The 25,929-nt window shown below is 39.8% G+C and overlaps 1 protein-coding gene across 1 annotated transcript in view; it reads left to right on the top strand.

The window, feature by feature from the left end:
- The window catches only part of hydin (HYDIN axonemal central pair apparatus protein), a 70,859-nt gene that overhangs the window by 6,184 nt on the left and 38,746 nt on the right, over positions 1-25,929 (top strand). The window contains exons 5-24 of the mRNA XM_062421581.1: positions 216-347; positions 1,050-1,249; positions 1,612-1,736; positions 10,532-10,736; positions 10,960-11,155; positions 12,290-12,389; positions 14,269-14,387; positions 14,491-14,714; positions 14,901-14,968; positions 15,198-15,439; positions 16,265-16,365; positions 17,172-17,307; positions 17,944-18,108; positions 18,260-18,412; positions 21,393-21,631; positions 21,740-22,037; positions 22,155-22,298; positions 22,478-22,621; positions 24,825-24,917; positions 25,292-25,491. Of these exons, the coding sequence (XP_062277565.1) occupies positions 216-347; positions 1,050-1,249; positions 1,612-1,736; positions 10,532-10,736; positions 10,960-11,155; positions 12,290-12,389; positions 14,269-14,387; positions 14,491-14,714; positions 14,901-14,968; positions 15,198-15,439; positions 16,265-16,365; positions 17,172-17,307; positions 17,944-18,108; positions 18,260-18,412; positions 21,393-21,631; positions 21,740-22,037; positions 22,155-22,298; positions 22,478-22,621; positions 24,825-24,917; positions 25,292-25,491 (3,284 nt within the window). The remainder of the gene's footprint in view (positions 1-215; positions 348-1,049; positions 1,250-1,611; positions 1,737-10,531; positions 10,737-10,959; positions 11,156-12,289; positions 12,390-14,268; positions 14,388-14,490; positions 14,715-14,900; positions 14,969-15,197; positions 15,440-16,264; positions 16,366-17,171; positions 17,308-17,943; positions 18,109-18,259; positions 18,413-21,392; positions 21,632-21,739; positions 22,038-22,154; positions 22,299-22,477; positions 22,622-24,824; positions 24,918-25,291; positions 25,492-25,929) is intronic.

Genomic DNA, 25,929 nt, shown 5'->3' with positions numbered 1-25,929 from the left:
TGTGTGTGTGTGTGTGTGTGTGTGTCACAGAGGGTGGAATGTGTGTAAGGAGTGCAGTATGATCGGAAAAGATCACAGGTGATTGGAAGAGATTTATAGCTGTAATTTGTACAAGACACCATCAAGTAATAATGAATAAATCATTATTGTGGACCTGTGGACATGGCTTTGCGTTTGTTGTTAATGTTTGGAGTGATGGATTTTTTGTTGTCAAGGTTTCACGGCAAATGAAGCTGGAGCTGCAGGACTCAGAGTATTTCACTGTGGTAGGTGAGGATGCAGGGAACAAAGTTGCACCGGGTCTGTCTGCCAGTTTCAGTGTCTTCTTCACCCCACAGGAGAACAAGGTACAAAAAAATAGAGAGTAAATGAATGATCACTGTAACCTGCACTTAAGAGGCTGATATATTATTTAGATATGATGATAAGATTAAGCTGGGTGAGGCAGATGATAAGATTTAGGTATATTAGAAAGATAACTCAACAAGTAAGCACTCCTAATGTAGAAAATAATACATGAAAACAAGTAGTGTGATCAAAGACGCATGAGAAGTCAAAATGGATGCACTTATTTCACATTCATATTGTGCATAAATTTAACAATGGTTAGGTCAGATTTAGGAAGTCAAGGGTCAAAGGTCAGGCATTATGTTACATAAGCACATCCTTTTGTCATCTCTCTTACTGATAATGTGGGTCAAAGTGAAAACTGAGACTCAAAGGTTAAGATCAAATTAAAGGTAACATAATCCCTCATGTGTTATTGCTATTTTTAATTTTTTTTATTTTACAGTGGTCACCACTCAGCTGCTTTTATTGTAGGTTTTATGGCTGTTTTGCGCTCGCAGTGTACACATCATATTATAAAATTACATTTAAAAACACCCCATGGATTAGTCACCATTATATTATTATTGGTTTATTAGCATCAGTTATAATGTGTTTGCTGAATAACCTTAAGGGATATGCTGAGAAAACAAATAATTTATATGTATATATATTGTTATTTGATCATTTGAAACACATTTTTTCTCATTGTGTCCACTCAGGACTACCACCACAGACTGGTTTGTGTGACAGAAAGGGAGCGTTTTGAGATCCCAATTCGTGCCATTGGGCCACGGGCCATCCTTGACTTTCGCGATGAGCTCTACTTACCTCCCTGTCCTGTGAAAGCTTCCACACAGAGGACTCAGCTAGTCCGCAACATAGGGAACGGAAAAGCCATGTTCAGCCTTCACACACAGAGGTGAGAGTCTGTAGGATGGCAGGATGGCCTTAGAGTACGCCCTCTGTGTTTGAGTGATTACATTTAACACAAGTCGTTTTAAGCTTAGAAGCCATTATTAATTATTAAATTACATTAAATTATAACACACCTGTCATTGTATAAATAGTTAATTTACCCTTTTTTCACCCATAATCACAGCTCAACAGCAGCTGGCCGAGAACTAGATAGTATTTGTGGTTTTGGAAACATGAATAAACATTTAGAGTAATTCCTGTATGTATATTGAACATTTGGGTTTCTTCCACCAATTTCTAAAACCAGTGTTGCACCTTAGCTGTTATCAAATACACTACCTCAATGTCTTTTGTACTCTACACCAGGCCTTTCTCAGTGACGCCCTCTTCTGGGACTCTTGATGTAGGCGAAAGCATGCAGGTGACTGTGGATTTCAACCCCATGACCACAGGAGACCACAGGCAGGACTTGCTGCTGCACTACCACACAGGTGAGAAAGAGTCAGTTTCAAAAGTGTATGCACAGTAGTGTCACAGAAATATGTTATGACCATAGCTTCTGATGAAGCTTTCACAATTTCCCAGAGCTATAGTGAAATATTCATAAGAGTCCTAATCAGCATATTCAGACTAAGCTAAATTAAATATAATAATAAAAACAAAAACGAGAATGACCTTGTTGCAGCATGTCTCTTATCAGCTGTGTTATTTTTCCAGCTTAGCATTTTTCTTGAAGTAATATTCTGCGAGCCAGTCTACTCTAAATGCCTCCATATAGGAGAAGCGGAGAGTTTTCAGATGTTCTCTCTCTTATCTGTCAGAATGTGTCTCTCAATCTGTCTATCTCACCGTGCCACGCAATTATAGTTTCGTTTGGCTTCATAACAGTTTGATAAATATATATATATATAACTTTTTTTCTTTTGGAACACACACACAGACACGAACCCACACAGTGACACTCCAAGCTATAAAATAAGTGTTGCCTCAACAAAGTACATTGTCTCATTGTCCCATTCTATCTGTTATGGCCTGACACACACTCGCCGACGCACACACACACGCACACACAGACACGCACACAACAGACACACATGCAGATGGAGGCAGAGTTTTTCAAAGTACAAAAGGAGTTTGCATAATCAGCAGTGTCAAATGGAATGGAACTAAAAGGATGAATGTGTTTACTATTATCACTGAAGTAAACAACACAATAAGATTCTCTTTTTGTAGCAGTGGTGAACCTAAAGCAGAACAAGTGCTAAACTGGGCCCAACATCTCCACAGACACACACACACACACACACACACACACACACACACACACACACACACACACACACACACACACACACACACACACACGTTACTGTAATTTCCTCAGTCCAGCTCAGCGTGCAATGATATTGACTAGCAGAGAGATTAGAAGCCGGTTTGTTTCAATCTCTGCTTTCAATATTATTGCATGTGTGTGTTTCAGTGTGCCTTATCAGTGTTTTCCATACATACACACACACACCTATCTTTAGATGCTCGGCACAAATAGATTCCCCAAGCTGATCTTATCTTATTAACTCCTCATTGTCTGCCTGTCTAATTGTCTTCTTTTTACTTAGTATTGTGTGAACGACTGTACACATGTGCAGATGAGTAGATACTTACTATGTACTTTGGAGCTTGTGTGGGAATATGTTTGTGTGTGCTTTTGTGGGCTTGGGGCCATGAAATCAAAGGTGACATAAGTAACGGTAATGAGAGGAGAATCTTAACATCCTAAGGGAACAGGGCTTTGAGTACGGCATGGTATCAGCCTATGTGGTGTATTGTATTTACTGCTCAATGCAGCTTCCTCTGTTATCTCTCCTCATTCACTTCTCCTCCCCTCCCCTGTGTCCCTGCAGCTCTGATTTCTTCTAAAATTACATCCTAATGGGTTCAGCACACAATTTAACCCACCATTATCACTGTGTCTCTGGTTGTGTCTGCACAGCACAGTAGTAGTACTGCAAAGCGTCACCAGAAGGGTCTGATTTTGATTTGAACATCATGCAGTCTGTGTAATTTTGCACAGAATTGAGGGACGAGCACTGCTTAGTGCACCAGTCTGGCTGACAGTAGAATACCAATTTATATGCATCTTCTGATTGTAAGGATTTCTAAAGTAAATATTAATATTTTCCAAAAGCAAAGTCAGGAATAAAAGGAAGCACTTCTAGTGTTTTTCATCTCAAGTGCATCCTGAGTGCTGCCTTTTAACTGACTGTTTTTGTTAAATAATGACATTGCTGGGGAGGAGAATAACACTTGTTTCCTCTTATGAACTCAAATAAATACAATCTGCTGTTAAGCATACACACCTCTCATTAAAAGCAAAATTACATTGTAAAGTTCAAGATAAATAACTTAACAAAACTGCCCTGTGTTTATTAGTTTATATTTGTTTTGTTCCACTGTGTCAGCTCACCGAAGCTCAATGCACTAATGAGTCTATTTGTTCATTCATTGGTCATTTTTCTTTATGATATCATTGCTTGATAAATATTTATAGTGATAAAGACTGACTATAATATATACGCTACCCACATTTGTGTTTTTGCAATAAATCTGCTCATTTGTGATAATCTTGCTAACAGTATTATTTTAGTGATTCCTTTGCTTCTATCCTCTCCTGTATTCTACCATCATTGTGCCAGTGGTCCCAGTGGTCATATGTTTTAGGGAAACTTCAGATCCCTTCACAATTAGCCAGATTCCTCAACATCAAAGGCAGATAGACGAAGCTTTTGACTTTCCCTGTACACACACGAGGGGATCAATTAGAGGTAAAAGAGAGAAAGTTGCTGGAAAACATCAGTACTTTTATCCTGTTCAGCAAAATAGCAATAGAGGATTCAACTGGGGCAGTCTGTTGCATAAATGTTGTTTTTTTAAAAGAGCTTAACTCAACATGACAGGTGAGAATGGTACTGTAGAATTGTGGTTTTGATGAATGGCAAACGTTTAATGTTAAAAAACATTTATGAAAAAAGAAAGCTTCAGTTCATTTTAGTCATGAACTCAGATTGGCAAACTACATTTTACACTGTGATTTGTTATGATGGGAAATGAGTCACGATGATTCATCTCCTCATTCATATTTACTCCCAGCTTTAAACGGGAAGTGATTTAATACTGGTTGCTGAAAATAGTAATGGCGAACATTACTGGCTGGTTCTTCATGAACCAAGAGGATGCTTCAATCAGTACCAAATCAGCCTTATTCTGACCACGTCAAAGTCTCCTCTCAGCTAAATTCAGCTATTTTAGCTACATGGCTCCCTAAAAGTCATCTGAGTAGAAAAATCCCAAAGTGTTGCACAAATGATGTAGAAGCACTGTCGACCATGCAGAGAAAAAAATGGCTTGAGTTCACTCTAATTAGCTATGCACACTATCGTCATTTTTTTCTGGAAAGTACTGTGTGTGTGTGTGTGTGTGTGTGTGTGTGTGTGTGTGTGTGTGTGTGTGTGTGTGTGCGTGTGCGTGTGCGTGTGCGTGTGCGTGTGCATGTGCGTGCGTGTGTGTGTGTGTGTGCGTGCGTGTGTGTGTGCGTGCGTGTGTCTGAAAATTCAGTAGCATGCTGACATGGCAGCCATTCTGTTATCAGTAGTAGTCCTGAAACTCTACCATAGCAAAGTCACCTTGTGTAAGAAAAACTGATTGGATAATGGTGGATAAGAGTTAAACTGTTTTGACTTTGGATTTCTATTCATCCATTTGGAGTTTATCATTTAATTATTGTGATGCAATTCCCCCGGAGCCGAGACGGGATAAAAAAAGATTTGTGTGTAGCTCTTTAATGATGATTGTTTTCAGTAGAAAAAAAAAAGGCTTCATAAAAATATCTCTGCATCTGTGTCTTTTTGTTTTGTTGTTTGTGGTTTGTGTGTTGTGTAAAAAAAAAAAAAAAAATTAATTAGTTTTTCCCTGTGTGCGTGACCTTAAAGGAGCAGGGGGTGCTGAGCTGCATAAACAGGCAGGTCTGCTGAAGGAGTGGCAACGGCAGCGGCATTCGGCAGCATTAAGCTTTTATAATCGGAGGGGCAGCCCGGGTCCAGAACACCACTTACAGCCCATCAAAGACACTATCATTTTTAATTTAGCACCTTTCCCTGTCTCCCCCCACTCTCATGTATGTTTCAGGTCAGCTTGCCGCAAAAGGCTGGACTCTTGCCGAGGGGCCGTGTGGGAGACGTCAGCATAAGCTGGCTGGCATATGTGTGTGTGTGTTGTGTGTTATGTTTGTCAATTTGCATGTACACCCTGGTACTTAACGTGGGAACATACAACATCTTCATTTCCCATCGTCAGTTAAAAGCCAACGCAGCTTTGAAAAATAATAGTTTGCCTCAGCTCGCTTGTTTTCCATCATGACGTGTTAGACAATCCTGTCTTAAAAATGAGACTCTGCCGCTCCAGTTGCCCCCTCCTCCCCACACCCTCATCACACACAACCCCTCCACCCCCACACCCTCTCCACTGTCACTGCCGCTGATTTAAATGAAAAGACAGACAGCTCTTAGGGAGCGCTGAGGCATCTGCTTTGACAGGGCTATAGCACCGAGGGGATTTCAGTACAGCAGCCTTTTTAGAAAAAGCAAGCACGCACACACAAACAGAATGCAGCTGCACATAAACAAACACGCACGCTCAAATTTGAGTGCACGTGCGTCCACACGCTCACTCGCACGCGCCTACTGCAGATCTGCTGTTTGCAGTGTAATCAAAGGTAGTTGAGGGGGTTGATAAGTTCCCTCGCTGTGCACATAGAGAAATTATGGGAAAAGAAAGCAATGGGTGGAGGTCTGAGGGTGGGGGGGGGGGGTTGTGGACAGTGATGATGAAAGCTTAGAAATAAGCTGCAGCTCTCCCTGCCTGTCAACTGCTGTCATAGTATCCGGATGCACGGAGATAATTGCTTTTCTCTCCGCATTCTCCTATTTTTTTTTTATTTCTCTCTCCCTCATTTCCTTCTATCACTCATCCTCCGTCCTCTGCGTTCTCTTTTCTCTCTTTCTCTCGATCCGACAATATCTCAACGGTTTGTCTTTCCAGCAGAGTTAAAGTAAAGAACTGGCCCTCCTGTGCCACTCTGTCAAGCTTTTTATTTTTTCTGTGATCTCTCTCTATCTGCCTTTATGATAGAAATCTCAGTGATAATTGGCTTGTTGGAAGTAAATGTGAACACTCCATGAATTCTAATATATATGTATTCACCACAGGGCTAAAGCCTAGTCATTGTATAGATTTACTCAACCTACTTTCCCTACAGTCTTGTTTGTTTTCTTCTTTTCTCTACACCAGGACTGGGGTCAATTTTTTGTCGATACATCTATAAGCTAAATAAGTCACATTGGGGAAGTTTTACTGCTACTGAGGCTTTCATGTTACTGAGAAAGGAGGTATCTCAGGTCCCAATTAATCACTTCTGCTCACTCATGTTAAAGCCCAGGCAGAGATGGATTAAAAGCCCCGCATTGTGCAGGACTTGAAACCTAATGGGAAGGCTCGTCTTATGAAAATTCAACACTTTTGTTCATTGCAGCGGAAGATAAATCTATTGCAAACAGCCAGCTCTTTGGTTGATTTGTCATTGAGTCACATCCCCTCCCCACAGCCCCCCCCTACCCCCCACCCCCCATCCCCTCCATCTCTCTCTTTCTTTCTTTCACTTGCTAGTCTGACTCCCTTTTCTCTCAGTTTGCGTTTGATGGTGTTTGGTTTTTTCATGATTGTGTGTTGAGTGTGTTCATTGATTCACTTGTCTGGTGTTATCGGCTGGGGTCTCCTACCAAGAAGCAGATCCTTTGATCTCAGCTGGACTGTCCTCATTAAGTAAAGGTTGAAAAAAATAGATAAATAGAGTGTAAATCATGTCGTTTTGTAAATAACCAATATTTACAGTTAGATTTGGTGAAATAATATTTATTTTAAAGAAAATGCTGTGGATGAAACATATGCTATTGATCACTTTGCGTTGGCTTGTGCCTGCTCATTTGTTATTGTATATGTGCAGCACTCCACTTTGGATTATGCTACTTTTTAGCACATTAACAGCTTAATAGCCTGACACAAACAAGGTCTACAGGTTACAATGGGACTGGTTGGATTTCTGTCCTGTGTATTGCTTTTTTCATCTTCCCTGCTGTGTGTTGAGTATCTGCATTTGTTGTCTTTTTGTTACCATGGGAACTAATCAGTGAGGAGACACATCTGGGCTGTTGATTACATGTGTGGATTTGTGTGTGGGACACTGATCTGATCAGAATTAAACATTCCTGGGTTATTACATAGGATAATAGAATTGAGTTGTAAGCCACTTACTCACTTATTCATGATTAGCAGCTATAGATTTTTCTCAGAGGAGAACATATGTGGCTGTCATTGTCAAACCAGTTCTTTACAACCAGTGCCACCTATAGAAAAGTTAAAATGCACTGTGTTGCAAAGCAAACGTTTTAGTATTTAAATTTGAACATTGTTTACATCGTTGTTTGCCAGAAGTCTCACTGCCTTGGTTTGCGCTTTGCTACGTCTGTGCATGCATGTCATGTATATATTAAAGAGACCTTGATACCAGATGCATATATGGCGCCCAGCTAATCCCTATGAAAGATGCTGAGTGGTTCATGAAGCCAAGAAACTGGCTTCCAGCTGTTATTCACACTTCCTGAATGTTGTGCTCACAGAGCATGCACACTAAAGACTTCTACTGGCTAAACCAGCTGACTTCCAATTGGCTCTCTGCTCACCTGAATGGGAATAAAATAAGTTATTCTAAACCTTCTAAAGGTTATTAGACAGAATGGATCAAATTCTGATTATAAAAATGTATAAAAGTGTATTCACTGTTTTACACCAACTCCTTTTCCAATGATTGTGTGTGAGGAAAATACTTTTTGGGTCAGTAAGTTGTAATAACATAGTTCGGCCTCTATGTCAAACTGGCTTCACAGCCTGGCCCTGTTTCTGAGGTCTTGGTGCTTGTAAAGTATGTCCTTGTATGTTCGTGTAACACGAACAAACAGAATAGGGGCTACCACTAAAAACATTCCTTCATAGAGTTACTAGTGATCAAAAACTCCATGGGGCACCTTTAAATAAAATTAAAAAAACATTTGTGATACATATCATCAAACTACAAAAAGCACAATGTTTCTCTTATTCCTGAAGTCAAACTGACATTCCCCAAACAAACAAATGAATAAAAAGCTTGTATTGTCTCTCTGAGCCACAGTGGCAGTAGAACACCAATTGTACAGCAACGTTTCTAATTTTAAGGTCAAAACTGTGCCTTATGTTGTTATTGGAGTGAAACTACAGGTCCAAAACTGCCGTTCTGAACCTGCTGGCATTACAGATGTGTTGGGCCTGATTTTGGATGTTTTTCATCAATGACACTGTGTCCTTGCTGGATTCAAATCAGTGGAAGATCACTAGTGTCATACAAGTCCGCACAACTTTTGCACCATCAACCCCCTGAGTCAAGTTTCTAATCCTGGGCCAAGGGCAGGATTTCCCTCCCCATCCTCCAAAGCAACTATCATATTGCAAACCTGCATTTCAGAGAAATTCTAACTCATTCTCAGTGGGTTGTGTTTGAACCTAATGAAAGACATGGGGAAATTAAATTGTAAGTAAAAAGTAATTTTGGCAAGTCCTCTAGTTTGTTTTGGCTTTGAAAAGTAGAACAATCACAATAAAATGAAACACACTCATTAAGCTTGACTGCTCACAAATGAAAAAATCTCTTGTTACATTGATCTCATTTTCATTTCTAGTAATATTGAGCAAGGTATCTACTGTATGTTTGAATTAGGGAAATAGAGAGTCAAACCCTGTAGAGTTCAGAGCCCAGACAACACAATATTAAAAATGCAGACACTCCCTTCTATTGTATTCCAATGGGAAAGTGTTTCTCCTGTGTGTGTTTAGTTGGACTTAAGCTGGAAGTGTATCCATATATGAAAAATGTAATCTCTGCAGGTATACAAATATAAATAAATTCAGGATAAGCCTGACTCACAGCATTTGTCTCTACAGACCAAAGCTCAAGTCTTTCTCATTTGAATGTAAACAAACAAACAGGAGATTTACCTAAGGGCTTGCTCTTGTTGGCCTTATACAAAACCTAGTTTTGCATCTTATTTTTGTTGCTTGGCTATTGTTGCTCTTTCTCTCTGTGTGTTAAAAAAAGGGTGCACAATGAAATGGTGGCACCTTGTTACTACCATAGAGACTCATTAGATGTCCCAGTCACCATTACAGATTTTGTCTCTTGTGGTTGGGCTTTTGAAACTTTACTCCAGGGATCTGTACTTTAGCAGCTTTAATGTGTTATGTCGTGCAGGGAAGTCAACCACATTATAATTTAAACCTTTCATATTTATTTCAGCCTGATGTAGTTCACATTGCTGCAACTCCAAAAGGCTTTGGCAGCACAATAAAGAAAGTTGCTTTGGATGCCAGTTTTCCAGGATATTTTGAGAGCCATTTTAATCTCACTGCGAGGCTCCTTTTGATCCAGATCCAGTGTTTGAAAGCTCGACTCTACAGTCTGTCCTTGACTCCGCCATGAGTTCCTCCTCTATTCCCTGCCCACATTAGGCCTGACACTCCCTGAGGAGCAGCAGTGGCTGCTCAGCGGCTGGGTTAATGGGTCCCCCTTTGGAACGAGTCATCAAAGTCATCAAATACTGTATCTACATTTCTCATATAAAAACCCTCACTCTTGACCCTCCGACTCATTGTCTAAATGAATTAACCTTTAATTGCATCACTTTTCTATACATCGGTATATACATATTCTGTTTGAGTTCTTGATGTTTTACAGGCTTTTGTTTATTGTCATAATTTGTCTTCCACATTTTATCCATCTATTCATATGCTATGTTTTTATTGTGTTGTTTTTTTTTTGTGAGACTGGAGAAAATTCAGCATGTGGTCTGTTTAGTCAAGTTAAACTTTGGGAAGGACAAAATGATTCCATGAAAGCATGTGTGAATATGAAAGCACTTATATTTACTTAGACATAAAAACAAGCTTTCATTCATGCTTTCACTTGCAGCTTTTAATGTTCAAGTTGTTTTTACAGCACGTGTCATGATGACATTGTGAATGTGCTGGTAACTGCATTATAGGCTTTGGAATTGATACATGTTTTTGACAGGTGGAAATAATATATAGAAAACAATGTATCCTCATTCAGCTTATGTTTATGGATGTTTTTGCCTGTTTTCTGCCCCAGGTGAGGATTTATACATCAGCCTGTATGGGGCTTGTGAAGAGCTGAGCATCCATGTTGAGCCTGACTCTATCCTGTTGAAGAAGACTTACATCTCCCTGGCCAACGTGCACACGGTGTCCCTCGCCAACAGCAGTGATATCCCCCTACAGTACAAATGGAAGACATGGGCCAACCAGCAAGAGGAGGAGGGCCTGTGCTTATTGGGGTATGCAGAAAAAATTATTTAACACAGACCGATTGTTTTTCAGATATTCAACTATATAAATGCCTCCTCTTCTGAACTCATGACTGGTCCAAAGAATGTGTTACCAGACATAGCTCCATCATGTTTTTTTCTTTTTGGTAACTCTTTGCACTTTTTTTTTCTGACCCTCCACTTTTATCACTTTGTCTTGCCTTTCATGTCCCACCTCTCTCCCTCTCTCTAGGGATAGCTTATTGCTCCAGCAGAAAGAGGAGGAGGAGGAGGAGGAGAAGGAGCAGTTGGTTTTTCAGAGCGAGTCTGACCCCACAGCGAACCATCGCCACCCACTGCTGTCGAGAGCCCTCCAGGGACGCAGAAGCCAGGCCGCAAAGGACCACCTGCTTGCCCTCTCAGACAACTGCATAACTGTGGAACCAGCGGTGTGTGTGTGTTTCCCTCTTCCTCTTATCCAGCATGTCTTGCTAGTACCCACCCTTGCCCAGGGTTTGGAGCCTATCACTGCAGTAACTTCTTAACTTCGTAACTTAATAATGCCAAGGCAAACGTGCCTCAGTGAAGGTTTTCTCTGAGCTGGCAGGACTTCAGTCGCTTGTCCAAGGGCAACACGGCAGTCTGAATATTTAAATGAGGGTCATTCTTAGGTTTGAAAGACTCCCTACATGCTTTACCACCTACTGTATGCTGCCTCGTAGCGCTGCAGGACAGAAATGGGAATCTGTTGGAAAGATTAGATCTCAGATTAGGTGTTTCACAAAGAGTAAAGATGTGTCCCCTGTTGTTCACATCTAAACCCAGTCTGACTCCTCAGTGACAGGAAGGTCACAGATTGGGGGCCCCTTTCTGCCCAGGGGCCCTCAGGTAGCCTGACCTATTCTGACATTGCCGTCCCCCCTTTTCTGCCAGTGTCTCCTCTCCTCTACTCACTCGGGTTCCCTGGATAGAGGGAGAGAGGAAACATGAAAAAACAGAGCAAGGGCAGGAAAGGTGTGATGGGAGGAAAGTGCAAGGGGAGAGAGGGTAAACAGTCTGCAGGCACGACAGTCGCAACACAAACTTTGAGCGAGGGCATTTGAGAGCAATGGTCAGCAGTCTACACATGCGCATACCCATCCACCCATTCACACACACCCACACACACACACACACACACACACACACACACACACACACACACACACAGAGGGACACACAGGTATTAGTGTGTGTGTAGAGTGAAGCCTGACTAAATAACCAATCAATCAGTTTTCTACACTAAAATTAATTAATGCTTTTACAGTTTTTATAAAAAATAGTAAACAGAAATAAAAGATGGATTTGAGCAATCTGGACTATATTTAGATATTCATTAATTCCAAGACTTGTACACACTTATTTGCTGTTCCTCATTCATGTTTTGTTATGTATATCTGTTAAACTTCCATCCAAAAACGTCCCGTCTCATCCTTAATCAAACCTTTTTTCTGTGTGAGAATATTTGAATTTACAGTGTGCATGTCTGCTTTATACCCTGTGAGTAAAATAACTGTTCCTCATCTTGTCTGAACATGGCACAGGAAGGTGAAATATGGCCCAACACCACGGCTCACTTCAACATTGTCTTCAAGCCAGAGGAGGCCAAACTATACCAGCAAACCATATACTGTGATGTCACAGGTTAGTGGTTAGCAACAAAATGTATTACATGTATCATTAATGCCTAGCAACCAAATAATGTCTAGTTTAACATGACTTGCAAGGGTCAGCCTTTAACTGGGCACTGACTACACTTCCAACATAAACAACCATGCACGCACAGAAAAGGCTGAAGACAAAATATGTGAAATTTCATCTCAGTTTAAAGCTAGCGTCTCAAGGCTACATTAGCCGCTACCAGCATAATGCCCCCAAATCTTAGATGGAACTGTAAGTGTAGAGTTGCGTTGTGGGTAGCATAGGTTACGTAGGATAGGGTAGCATAAAAGATAAAATATTTCCGTTTCATTGATTTTGATCCTTTTTTAAAGAATGTCCATTATGAGTCCGGAAATGTTATTGTAGTGTAAATATTTGGAGTGGATTACTCATTTAAGACTTACGTTTACAGCAGTCTTTAGTGACATTTAACCCAAAGTACAGCTTTTTCCTTGGGCATACATCCTCATAGTAAGATAACTCTTTGCTTTTGTTTGCTTTTCAACACCTTCGTATTGATCATTTTAACAACTTGAAGCAGGCAGTGTACCCGTCCTGTAAATCAATAACTTTAGCTTTAAAAAAAAAGAAAAGATCCTCCTTCCCTCAGTGGGTTGTGACTTGGCTCAGATAAAGGTTAGACAGATAGGTCTGGGTAGCAAACCGTATCTGTTTATTTGGTTATTGCCGCAGACAACCAATCCTCTCAACTATGTCTTTTTTATTTTCCCTTTTCCCTCAATGAATGATGTTCATATTCAAACTTATATGAAGCTCTACTAATGATCCTTTAAATCTTCTGTATAGTTTAACCACTACAGTACTGGTACATACTGGAGTACATTGTCACTTGATCTCATTTTCATATTAGAGTCATGAGGCCCCAGTATATTCATCTCAACTCACTGGTAGTAAAAGGTTGTTGACAAATTTGCATGTGGCCTTCATGTATGTCTTCTGAACCGGAGGCCAGATTTACATTCATTTCCATGTTTTCTGAGGCAGGAGACGACCTGACCAGCCTAGGTCAATGATGGCTAGAATGGAAACTACTGTACCGTGATTCCCCACTTTGCAAAAAGATTCAGTAGTAAAACTGAATGATAGAGCTTTCCTGCCATTTAATAACTTAGAGAGGGCGAAACAGGCTGTGAAGAAAAATGTTGAGAAAGTATTTATGCACTTTGTATTAGGACTAACTCACTAGCCGTCAGTGCACTGGATGATTCATTTACTAGTTTTAAAGGACCAGCGTGTAGGATTTAGTGGCATCTAGAGGAGAGGTTGCAGATTATAAACAACCCCTCCCCCTCCCCAATCCAAGTGTACAGGAGAACCTACGGGGAAACCTTTTAAAAACATGAAAGACCTTCTCTAGAGTAAGTGTTTGGTTTGACCATTATGGGCTACTGTAGAAACATCACTATGTAAATGATGATGGGTAACAAAAACACAACAATTCTTAATTTCAGTTGATTTATACATTAATTTAAACCTACTTATGAGTATTATATTCCATTTCTGCCAAGTCTGTTTCAATAGATGCCGCTAAAATCTACACACTGCACCTTTAAAGGTTTCAATTCAAATACTTTGGATTCAGGACTTTAAACAAGAAACATTAAAAAAAACTCTTATAAAATAAAGAAAATATTCTAACTTATCATATTCACCTGCATGAAAACAGCATTAGATATAATAAACTATCAGAAATTATCTAAAGAATCAATTGCCACTTTCTATGCACTTTTATTGTTAGACTTCCTATCTGCTTGTTTCCTGGCCCCAAGTCTTTTATTTTTGCTGTTCATAACTTTATTATTATAAGTCCTTCCCCATGCTTTTCTGTGTCTGCGCTCAGGCCGTGAATCTCGCTTACCTCTTACAATCGAGGGTGAAGGCTTGGGACCTATACTCCAGCTCAACTATAACCTCATGGACATGAAAAATGTATTTATTGGTGACAAAGACTGTTATGAGGTAATAAAGCTCTTGCCGAGGAACAAATGATCAGTTAAGACATACTACTAATGTTGTGAGCTTCACATCTGCCTTTTAATGCTAAAGCTGTGGATTTGTCCAGGTTCTGGTGTCCAACCGAGGTCTCATTGATGCCCCGTTCAGGCTGTCAAGCCCCAACACCACTTTCGGCCGCTGTTTCTCCTTCAGTCCTGAGGAAGGTGTTGTTCCCTCCGGGGCCTGCCAGATTGTGGAAGTCACCTTCCACAGTTGCATCTTGGGAACTTTCTCTGAGGACTTGCTGCTAACTGTCACAGGACAGCCTCAGCCACTTACCTTGACATTCAGGTGAGGTTAGCTAATATAGTGAGGCAGATTCTAAGAGAAAATTCAGATTTAGTGACGCAAACAAAAAACTACCATAGCACTTTTTCACTTCACAGTACACTCAAAGGACTTATTTTAGGAATTCTAAAATCACTGTTGTTGTTTTTTTATTTCATGCTTTCTGATGGTTCATATCTTCTGTTTCAGGGGTTGCGTTATTGGTCCCACTTTCCACTTCGATGTTTCAGAGCTCAATTTTGGAGATGTCGCCTTCGGTGGGTTTCGGTGGCTTCTTTTTTAACAATACCATAATAATAATAAAAGTATTGTATTCCAGAATATCATACATTTAACTGGTGTTGTAGCTTAATAATGAGGTATTTTTAAACACATATATTCCACTCTAGTCTCCTCTTTATGGTCAGCATGGTTCCGTTTTTGTTCAGTTTTTTCTCTTTATTTTGTCTTTGCTCTTTCCTTCTCTGTCCCTGTCCCTCTGTGCAGGTTTCCCACAAACATCGATTTGTACCCTCTTCAACACATCCATGGTCCCTATGACCTTTGCCCTACGTGTCCTGGGAGACGGGATGGGATCTCCCAGTGTGACCAGCGCCAAACAGTTGTCTGAGATGTTCAGAAACGATTGGCAAGGCAGTGCTGCTAGAGACCTCCATGCAAGGCCTGTGGAATTCACAGTCAGTCCTGCTGCGGGCTCTGTGCGGGCCATGTCAGACATCACCATTAAGGTAGAGTGAGCTAATGAACAAGGGACGGTCTTTGTAAAGGGGTATGCTAACTGAATGGCAAACGCATCAAAGCAAGTCAAGTTAAACTAATGTGAATCATACTTTCATAGGTAATTAGGTAAATCTTAAGAGTTGAATTTCAATTGCAAAGTTGTACCTTTTCCTTTCAGCTTGTCTTGCCCTTAAACTTACTTTCTTGAGAGGATAAAGTTAACCTGCAATGCATTCATTAAACAACACCCTCCCATCTACTATCACCCCTGGGCAAATTTAAATGTTTTATTAGTTTTAATTTAAGTAGTCTAATATCGGATTTTGAGCAGAAATAATCTAAAAAATAATTGATATTGAAACATGATATTCATATTAATTAATTGTATCCGTTTTTTTCTTTGTTCCTCGTATTACTCTAATTTGAGGAATAGTTATCCTCTTAGTTTTGGAAATACAGTTACCATAATGTTTTTGGGGATGTAAACAGGAAATATCAAGTTCAGCCCCGATTTTGTTTAGCCTGCATGTGTCAATTTGATAAATTGGTGTAATTTAAACTATGCCAAATTAGTTAGTAGCAGTTTCTTTTTGCAAGATGCACAGACAAATATCACTGGATTACTCTGACAGTGAAAACAACTTAAAACATGTAATGTAATCATCTTCAAGCAAGTTCTGAAGTGTCTTTTTCTGAAGAAGCTTTATTGATGTCACATTTGAAGACCTCTGTTCTGTGGCAACCAACTACAAATTCCTAACCTGAACTTCCTATCAGAGGAGTTAGCGCTGTCTTCTGTGTCTATTGAACCTTTTTTGTGGTGGTATGTACAGGTGACGCTGTGCTCCAACACAGTCAGAAGATACAGACTGGCACTGGTGGTGGATGTTGAGGGTGTAGGGGAGGAGATCATGACGCTGCCTATCAATGCAAGGTCAGACACACACACACACACACACACACACACACACACACACACACACACACACACACACACACACACACACACACACACACACTCTCTTTCATTTGCAAACGTTCTCAAACACACATCAGCTGAAGTTAATTCTGTGGTGTTAAGTTGACTTTAAGCATATTAAAGCCATAAACAAAGATCAGTTTTCCTGTTTTTTCTTGTGCCACCACACTGTTTGATCTTTTTCATTACAGAAAGGCAGTTTATTAAAAATGTATGAATAAAAAATGAATCTACATCTCTCTGCCCTAGTAAAACAAAATATCATCTTTAAATATGAAAATACTGTATGTTTTGATATAAAACGTGATAAAGACTGTGTCACAAGATGCCATAAAAAAAAGTAAAACTTTCATCTTTACAAACCCACCTATCAACCCTTTTCTTCTCAAGTACAGACGTTTTTCTGGCACTAACCTCTGCTGCGTTCCAAGCTGTCGCTGATGCTTTGACATGCTGTGAATGTGGTCCATTGAACTTGCGTACAGGTGTCAACAAATCATTGGAGTATGTGTTAAATATTCAGCAGCTAAATTAGCATAATAATACATTCGAATGTCACCTGCACCATCACTCAGAAAAGAGGAATGGTAATCTGACTTCCTCACGGCAATCACCGCCATTGTAAATTTATGAATCTGTTGTAATTAATAGCCTGTAGTTTTGGCACAAGGCAATGCAATTACCGTTGGGGTTCGTAAATAAGCCTCAGATCTTTTCTTCCCTTCACTGCTGTCTGTCTCACCCTCTTTCTCTCTGAACAGGTGTGATGTACCTGACATTGTCGTGCAGACTCCAGTGTTGGACTTTGAAAGGTGCTACCTCGATCACCCTTATGTACAGCAGGTGCAGCTGACCAACAACTGCGATCTGCCTGCCTGCTACGGCGTGCTGGACCAGGTTAAGTAGATCACTGCAACTGTGTAAAGTGTGTATAAGCTAGTGATAGAACTGAAATGTGGTAGTTGCAAGAGATATAACCATAGATTTTAAATAATCTTAATATTATTTAAATACTTATGGTGTGTGGATGATGTGTGTGACAACAATGTTAACTGATATAAGCGGCGTTGTCATATACCAGTTGTTGTAATAAGGGAAGGACACCCCTACAAGAAATACCTTACTGCTTAGACATATTGGAGAGTTGTTGGTTTGAAGAGAAGAGCAGAAAGGAAGGAAAGTGTCTGTGTAGCTGGAGTTCTGAGTCAAACCACATTAAGCTATGTTTGAGTTGTTTTCATTTTATTTTTTGAGACACTTGCATTGGTTACACTGGTCTGAACAAATCACTTTTTTTACTCATCCAATAAGTCTGAGTTCGCTTTCTATCACCTTCCTTTAAACTCTGGCTAACCATCCTCACATATTCCTCTAAAAAATGTTGTTATGACTCATCATTCGTAAGACTAATTCTACAAATAGAATTGAAATATAGTGTATTTAGAGTCAAAGTAATCAGGGTGGCTAAATTGCTACATCAGACAGTATGCATACATTAGTAAAGTCATTGTCTACTTGTCTCACCTTTTGCAGGAATATGAGGAGAGTCCTTCACTGATTTTTGGCAGTTCTGTACCCAGAGGATTGATTCCACCTCACAGTTCAGAAGAGATTCCTGTGTTTCTGCTGGCTAAGGCCGTCGGAAGGCTTCATCACACTCTACGCATTGCTGTGTTTGGCAGCGTCCAACCACCTCTGGTCAGTGGACACACGTGTTTGCTAGTATATGTTGAATACTGTGTGTATGTGGTTGTAATTGTGAGTTTTTGTCTAAATATAGCCACAGTGTACATCTAAATAAATCAGGCAATTTTGTGCACTGATCCGCATCTGTTCTGTTTTCTTCCAGGAAGTCTTCTTGTCCTTTATCGGGCAGGGTCCAATAGTTCACGTTAAGAGCCGACAGCTGGATTTCGGAAGAATCCCGGTTCTGACGGACAGTACTAGAGTCCTGCATCTGTCAAACCAGTCTCCTATTCCAGCCCGCTTTATAGCTCGCATGGTACGAACACACACTGACTCAGACTTGCCTCCCAGCACACTTGTGAGGTCTTACAAAAGGCACAAAGACTGTACTGTAAATAAAGTAATAAATAAAATTACCTACAGAAAAATCAAAACAAACAAGGCTAGTGGTATCTACCGGTAGACTGTTACAGAATCTAGGAGCATATACCAACCATCCATCGACTAGATTTCTTGTAGAAGCCATCGCTCTTTCTTCCCCCCCTCCTGTGCCTTATTCATTTTCTGCCTAATTGGATATGTAATTAATGAGTTAATAGGTTCAATGCTTTGTTAGCTCTTGAAATAATTAGTTGCCAGTTCTATTATAGTCCTACCCCTGGAGAATAGCAAATCTTCTTCAGAGTGGACCTATTAGCGCTTCCATTGGCATTTTGTCAATTTAAGATGACGTAAATGAAATAGGCGAACGTGAGCTGGGAAACTGATTGAACGATGCTTATTTTAGACTGTTGCTTTCTAGTGTTTTTTATGTTTATTCACAATGTCTACAATACAGTGTCTATTTTTCAATGACATTTCACTTTCTGTCATATCTCACTCTACAACTGCTTTTAGCCCTTACTTGCAGACTGACATTTCAACTGTTTCCAGTAATGACCATTTAAAGACATTTTGTTACAGCTTGTAAACAGCAATTACATCTTCCACAGATGGAAAAGTGACAACAGAAGAATTTGAATTTTGTCATTTGTATAAAGACTTAAAAAGTTATGTTCTACTTTTTATTATATTTTATTGTGCTTACTTGGTGTAAACAGAACTCTAAACGCCACTGCAACCTGAGATCCACAATTCATCATATTCAGTGTTTCACTTTCCTCCTAAAAGCCCTTCTCCTGTTGTGCATTTCCTTATCAGCGTTGCCTGATATCCACATGGAAACAACTTGCGACTGGAACCAAGCCTTAATGCTCCCTCAGCCGGCATAAACACGACCGCGAGCACACGCAAATTGCAACACACACAGAGGCAACCCCGGTGTAACTGCAGTTGTGTGACCCTGTCCTCTCCTCTGAGGCAGTTTTTATGGAAGGAGTTTCTCCCCTGCACTTTCAAGTGTCAATCGATGCAGATTCTCCTAGAATTACATTACATCTCAGCTCAATAGGCTGGCAGAGAGCCACATAAATGACCTGATGACTGGAGATAGTTTAGATATTGAGGAATGTATTCACACTTGCTTGACATGTGAGTGACCATGTGTGAGAAATGAACCACCCCTTTTCCAACCTAGCCTTTTTTGTGCTTTGTTAAAGTGTTTTATACAGTATCAAAGATAGTTACACAATCAGATTGTGTGATGTGAAAAATAGTAGAATAACATACAGTATTTATGTTTGCATATCAAACCTTTCACCGAAACGGACTTTTCTGTTGTCAGTTTCTCTTCTGTTATCAGTGAATATGATAACATAGGAGCTAGAAACAGAAAGTACATACCTACAGTACATGATGTGGACAAAAAAATACCTTGTACACCCTTTTCTGCTCTACCTGGACAAATCTTGGTTGAAATAATTCAGTTTTTTGGCTGCTAATCAGAAAGCTGAGCCCCATTAGATTCACATTACAATATATTGATTATGTTGTGCTGTATAATATTTGACAGGAGAGCTGTGGTCACTGCAGCAGAAATACATGATTGATGCAGGTTGATATACTGTTGATGGCTGTACATCATACAGCAGACATTTGGATTCTAAGCTCTTCTCACTCCTGCTGCATTCAAAAGCAATCAATGCTAATCAAGCTGCGGGATGCAGCAGGTTTGATGTGATTATTGAGATTCCAGTCAACTTGCTCCTTCTCTCCGGGGAGTTAACCCCCTGCTCTTTCTCCTTTTCTGACTCCTCCCACCCCTTCACCATGATCATCCTATATCGACCCACCTAAGATCTCTCTCATCCGATTGTGCAAACGCTGAGAAAGTGATCTTTGACTCCCAAAGTGTTGCCTGCCAACGTGAGGCATTTCTCTTTAAATGAACCTATTTTTCCTCAAAGCTTTTCTGTAAGGAAGCGCTTTCGAACAGAGACATCAAACTCTTTATATTGCGTTTGTCCAATATTATTTGCAATGCAGCTTCTACTTCAGTGACAAATGCAACACAAATGTTAATTGCAGTATGAAGTAAGACATTTTTCCACCATTGATCAATGGTCTACTGTGTTCACTTTACTCCTATGCAGTGAAAGCTCATTCTTAGAATCCCAATTAAAAGTTTATGTTCCTGCCATCCATCAGAGGCGATGCTGTATAGAACATTGATTGTGATTCCGACCGGTGCTTGGTCAGATGTATATACAATACAGTGAGCACAGTGAGGGGCTATGTGCTTTGTGGAAAAACTGGTGATGAACATTAGATTTACATCAGTTTTCTCATTATAATGAACTCTATTCAAATAAATGCTGTCAAACAATCCACAGAGCAGGGAAATAAAATAAATATTGAGCTTGTCTTGCAGCAGGGCTTTTCTGAGAATGCATTAAACACATTCCAGGAGACTGAAGATGCAAGACCTATAACATTTTTTAAACTATCTATGCGTTAATACTTTTGTGTATGTTAAAGAATGTTTGAATGTGATTTACACTGATTTTAACCTCTGCTGTACTACTATGCATGTGTTTATCCTACTCTACCCATTATCGTAATCGTAGTAGGAAGATATTTTATCTTACTTATGTCAGGCAGGGAAGCACTGCTCTACTTAAACCTCTAGGATCTCATGCTACACTAAAATGTTGATGTGATTATGCAGCTATATGATACATACGCTTGTCTTCCCATCCATAGTTATAAATGGCATGTGGAGCACAGTTAGAGGAAAAGATATCTTCATGCACCACATTTCAGTTATGGAGCTAGCCGCTATAACTGCAACAATGCCCAAAGGCAGATCCAAAGGCAGCTCTTAAGATTCAGACAGTAAATTTTGTTTGTTTCCTCAGAGCCATGGAAGATCCCCCTGGCGTGTTGTGCCAAGTGAGGGTGAAGTGCCACCAAAAGGCCAGCTGGAGCTCAGGGTGGCGGCACACTTAAAGGACACACTCTTCTTCCAGGACAAGCTGGAAGTGTCCATTCAGAACAGTCACACACACACTGTCGCTCTGTCTGCGACTGGTACTGGCACCACGATTGTCAGCGACAGGCCTTTTGCCCCCAGTCTCGATCTGGGCACCCACTTCAGGTAGCAAAGGAAGATGACTCGAAATTTTGACATCGTATTAAGTGATTTGGAAAACCTCTTATTGACAATCTGCCTCACCTCTTATTTGTTTTCTATATGTACTACAAGCCATGGGTCATGCCAGTACCACTTCAAGCTGACTAACCACGGCCAGCGGATACACCGGATGTACTGGAAGACTGATGGTTTCTCGCCCTCCTCTAAAACCCGCAAGGGGGAGCTCTCATCTAGTCGAACTTTCCTGCCCTCCATCTCTGGTCCGAGGAAGAAGGACATTCCCGGCCGCGGATCCCTGACTTCTTCTCCCACAGACAAGCCGGTGTTCAGCGTCAGCCCTTCTCGCGTGGAGCTTTTCCCGGGCTGCTCCGTTGACATGGTGCTGACAGGATCTTCAGACTCCCCAAAAGTGAGACGACTATGTACACATTCACAAATATCTCATTCCATCTGTTTGCAGGTCCAAGGTGGAATAAACTCAAGTTCTGAATTTCATAAATGCACATTGCCTGTCTCGTCCTCACAGGTTGTACGGGAGCATCTGGTGTGCCATGGCATTGTGGGTCACCAGAGCAGTTACGAGCGCATCATGTCTGTAGATGTAACCTGTCGCTTTGTGGCTCCTCTGCTCAGCTTTTCATCCAAGCGGCTGAACTTCCACATAGAGAAAGTCAGTGAGAGGATCTTCAGGATATTTTTATTTAACACTGTTATGTAATTGTTATGTAGGCAAATTCAAAGTCATATACCTTTTGGGGATGATTCTGATGTTTGATTACCTTTAATTTAAGGAGTCCTGTTCTTTACACATCTTTATATTGTTGTTTTAACTATATATTTGTTTTACAGGTCCCAGGAAAGAGTCTTATTCCCCTATATGAGAAGCTAGTCTTAAAGAATGTGTCACCTTTGACTCTATCCATGGAGCTCTCTCTTGTGGAGCCTTTCTCTCTGTGTGAGGCCCGAGGAGACCATAGCTCAGATACCACTAAGGTACCAGTACTGTGTTTCTCTCTTTTAGTTAACTTTTCCAAGGACATTACTCTATCTATTTGTTCTTCATTTCATCTGTGAAACCCATTTCTCCAAAAATATCCCAATCAATTTGCTGGACAACTTCATAGTCCAAGAGGAGGAAACCTAGAGACCACCTTTATTCAAAACTGAACTATTTCATCATCTGCTTACCTCTACAATGTTGGTTGCACGAAAGTAGATAGAAAGACTTCGAGAATTAAAAGAAAGAGATCCCAGTTTTCTAGTGTTTGATCTGTGGTAGTGGGACCACTGTTTGTTCACATTTGGATCCGAGACTGCGACTTTAAAAACAGTTACACTCAAAACAGTCGAGAAGGAGGAAGGGCTTCCACACTGTTGAATTATTGATGGCTGGTGTAGCTCGTTCTATCTTTAGTAACTAGGAACTACAGCTGTCAGATAAAGGTAGAGGAGTAAAAAAGAAGAGTGTTTCCCCCCTGAAATGGATGACTCCAAGTATAACGTTGGACAAAATGGAAATATTCAAGTATTGGAACAATTCTTCAAAATAGTAAATAGTTGCTTGAGTAAATGTACTTGTTTACTTTCCCTTCTTGTAAATGATAAGAGAAAATAAAACATTGCCTTTCATGTAGGAAATGAGGCTACTGGAAAAGTGAATGTAGGAATGAGTTGTAGGATGTAAAGTCAGACAAGTGCTGTCTGTGCATGGAAACAACTTAAAATGTACAGTTGTTATCTCTATGTTAATTTCACACTTCAATCAATATTCATGTCACACAAGATCTGAAGTATTAATCTTAAATATTACCACCATTGGAAAGTGCATGAGAACACGCAGTTCTGTAAAGTTGTGTACAGGGTTGTGAAGGTTACTTTGGAAATGTAATAGATTACAGATTACTAGTAACTCTATTTAAAATGTAATAAGTAATGTAACTATTTCATTTACTTAATCAAAGTACTTTTTTAATTTTCTAACCAATGTTTTCAGCTGTTAAGCACCAAAATCTAAGTTCAGGTGTTTTTCATGGATAGTGACATGATTTATAAGGGTGATCATTTCTTATAAAGAAGATTTATCTCTCATTTGAAAACGTATTCATTGGTAAATGTAGATTTTGGAATATAAAATCAAGATATTTTATGAAAAAAGAAAAAAGTCTAGCATGGGCTTAATTGTTACCGTGACACCATTTAAGGCCATGTGTGCTCCAAATAGGCCCACGTCATGATTTATTTATAAAATATAAAAAAATATTATTTTCAAATAATTAAAAACCGCAATAAATATATTCAGTAACATGCTAAATATTACAAAATTAGGAAAAAACCTTCCTAAGCAAAATCTTAAAGGTGTGACTTCAGATGTAACCTCCTTTGTAATCATCAACATTTTCATTAGTAACTGTAATTTAATTACACATTTTTTCTCAGTAACTGTAATGGATTGCAGTTACTTTTATTTTTTCATTAAATTACATTACGCTGTTACATTACATTACTTCCCAACACTGGTTGTATATTAATGTCAATCTTCTCCTAGAGTGGGCAATGGGCATGTGTACACATTAGTATCAATACTTACTTCATTGATCAGAGTTAAAGTATTAAATTAGATGTAGCAGAAGTTCCCTACTGTACTGCACAAATGAGACTCACAGATGTCATTTACTTTTTCTGATGACTTGCACTCCCTCGTAATGAACTCACCTCTGATATACTAACGATAGAAGTTCAGTTCATACATTCCCAAGTTGCCCATATTTTCTTTTTATCAGACGTCTCATTTCCATTCAGTGAGTTGATTAAAATGCAGGATTGGAATCCACATTAAAATGATTTTCAAGCCCCTGGCAGCTCTAAGGAATGAAGCTAGAGAGTAGCGGGATATTTTGATTAGCCTTTGTCCCATGGCAGGAGTACAATAAACATTTCATTAAATTGTGTGCAGGATTTTAAAAGGGTTGTGACCCTGTGGTTTAGGAATCATCAGATAGAGAACATGATTTAATGATTTTTCATCAAGCATGCAAGTCCACATCCTCAACAACTGAGAACATTTGAGTAACTCATGATATACTGTTTATTAGTTTACCTACTGTACAAAGTCTGTCATACTAAATATTGCAGACACAGTATGATTCCTTTAATACCTTCTTGTTAAATGATGTAACCACTGAATGTATTTTTCCAGTCCATGGTTTTAGGTAACGGGATGCAGGCTGAGTTGTGGTTATGCTTTAATCCAGCTTATTGTGAGGATCGGGTGTCACGAGTCGTTGATGAGGTAATAGTGATGCATATTTGTAAAATGTCTTATGTAATGCTTTGCTGTTTCATCCCAGGGCCAGTTCTTTCTGAGCACACCACAGCTTAGTGCACATCACATTGGGTTCAAGATAATTAAAGGGATAAGAATGAAAAACATCTGTTATACAATACAAAATAATTTTTCACCTCTGGGGGGTTTCTAGGAAATCCTCCAAATTAAGTTGTAGTGCAGACAATTCATATTCACATTCAACATATTGCTTCATTCAGGGTTCACAAGCCAGAAAAGTTTGGGAACCACTGTCATTAAGTGAAACAAACCTATCCAAACATTGACCTGCATCAGTTATTTTTGCATTAATACATTTGATTCATTTACAATGTTTCCAGTACCTTGACGTGCACTACCAGGGACACCCACAGCAAGACGCGGTGGAGCTGCACGCCGAGGTCCACTTCCCCAACCTCCACTTCTCCTCCACCACAGTGGATTTTGGCTGTGTGCTCAACTGCACAGAGACTCGCAGAGAACTCACAATCACCAACTGCTCCCCGCTGCCTGTGTTTTACCGCTGGGCTTTTCTGGTGGACCAGACACACTGTACCATCAGGTACACTGAAAAATATCCACACACTATCATATCAATTACAATTTATACTTAACAGTACACACCACACCTGATACACAAGGGTCAACTGGACAGAGTATAATGACTAAGAGAGTGAAGGTAACAGCATAATTGAATCATTATATAAAGAGGCTGTTTAACTTAATTGCCTTTTAAGAATATGGATTGAGCTTAATGTGCAAAGTGCTTGATTAGTGTTGATTTCAGAGGACATTTGCACAGAAGAAAGGTTCAGAAAACAAACTCATTCATTTCATCCAACGAGTCAGATGAGATCTAAAATTTGGTTTACTAAACCGCCAGAAAGACAAAACACACATTTTAGCCACAACCTGATATTACCAGTCTCCCGGACAGCGCCTAGTTTCATGTTACAATATTGATTATATCTCCTATGCA

This window comes from Scomber scombrus, chromosome 6 (genome assembly GCF_963691925.1).
Source record: "Scomber scombrus chromosome 6, fScoSco1.1, whole genome shotgun sequence".
Taxonomy (NCBI): Eukaryota; Metazoa; Chordata; class Actinopteri; order Scombriformes; family Scombridae; genus Scomber; species Scomber scombrus.
This window is presented reverse-complemented; position numbering and strand designations above follow the sequence as displayed.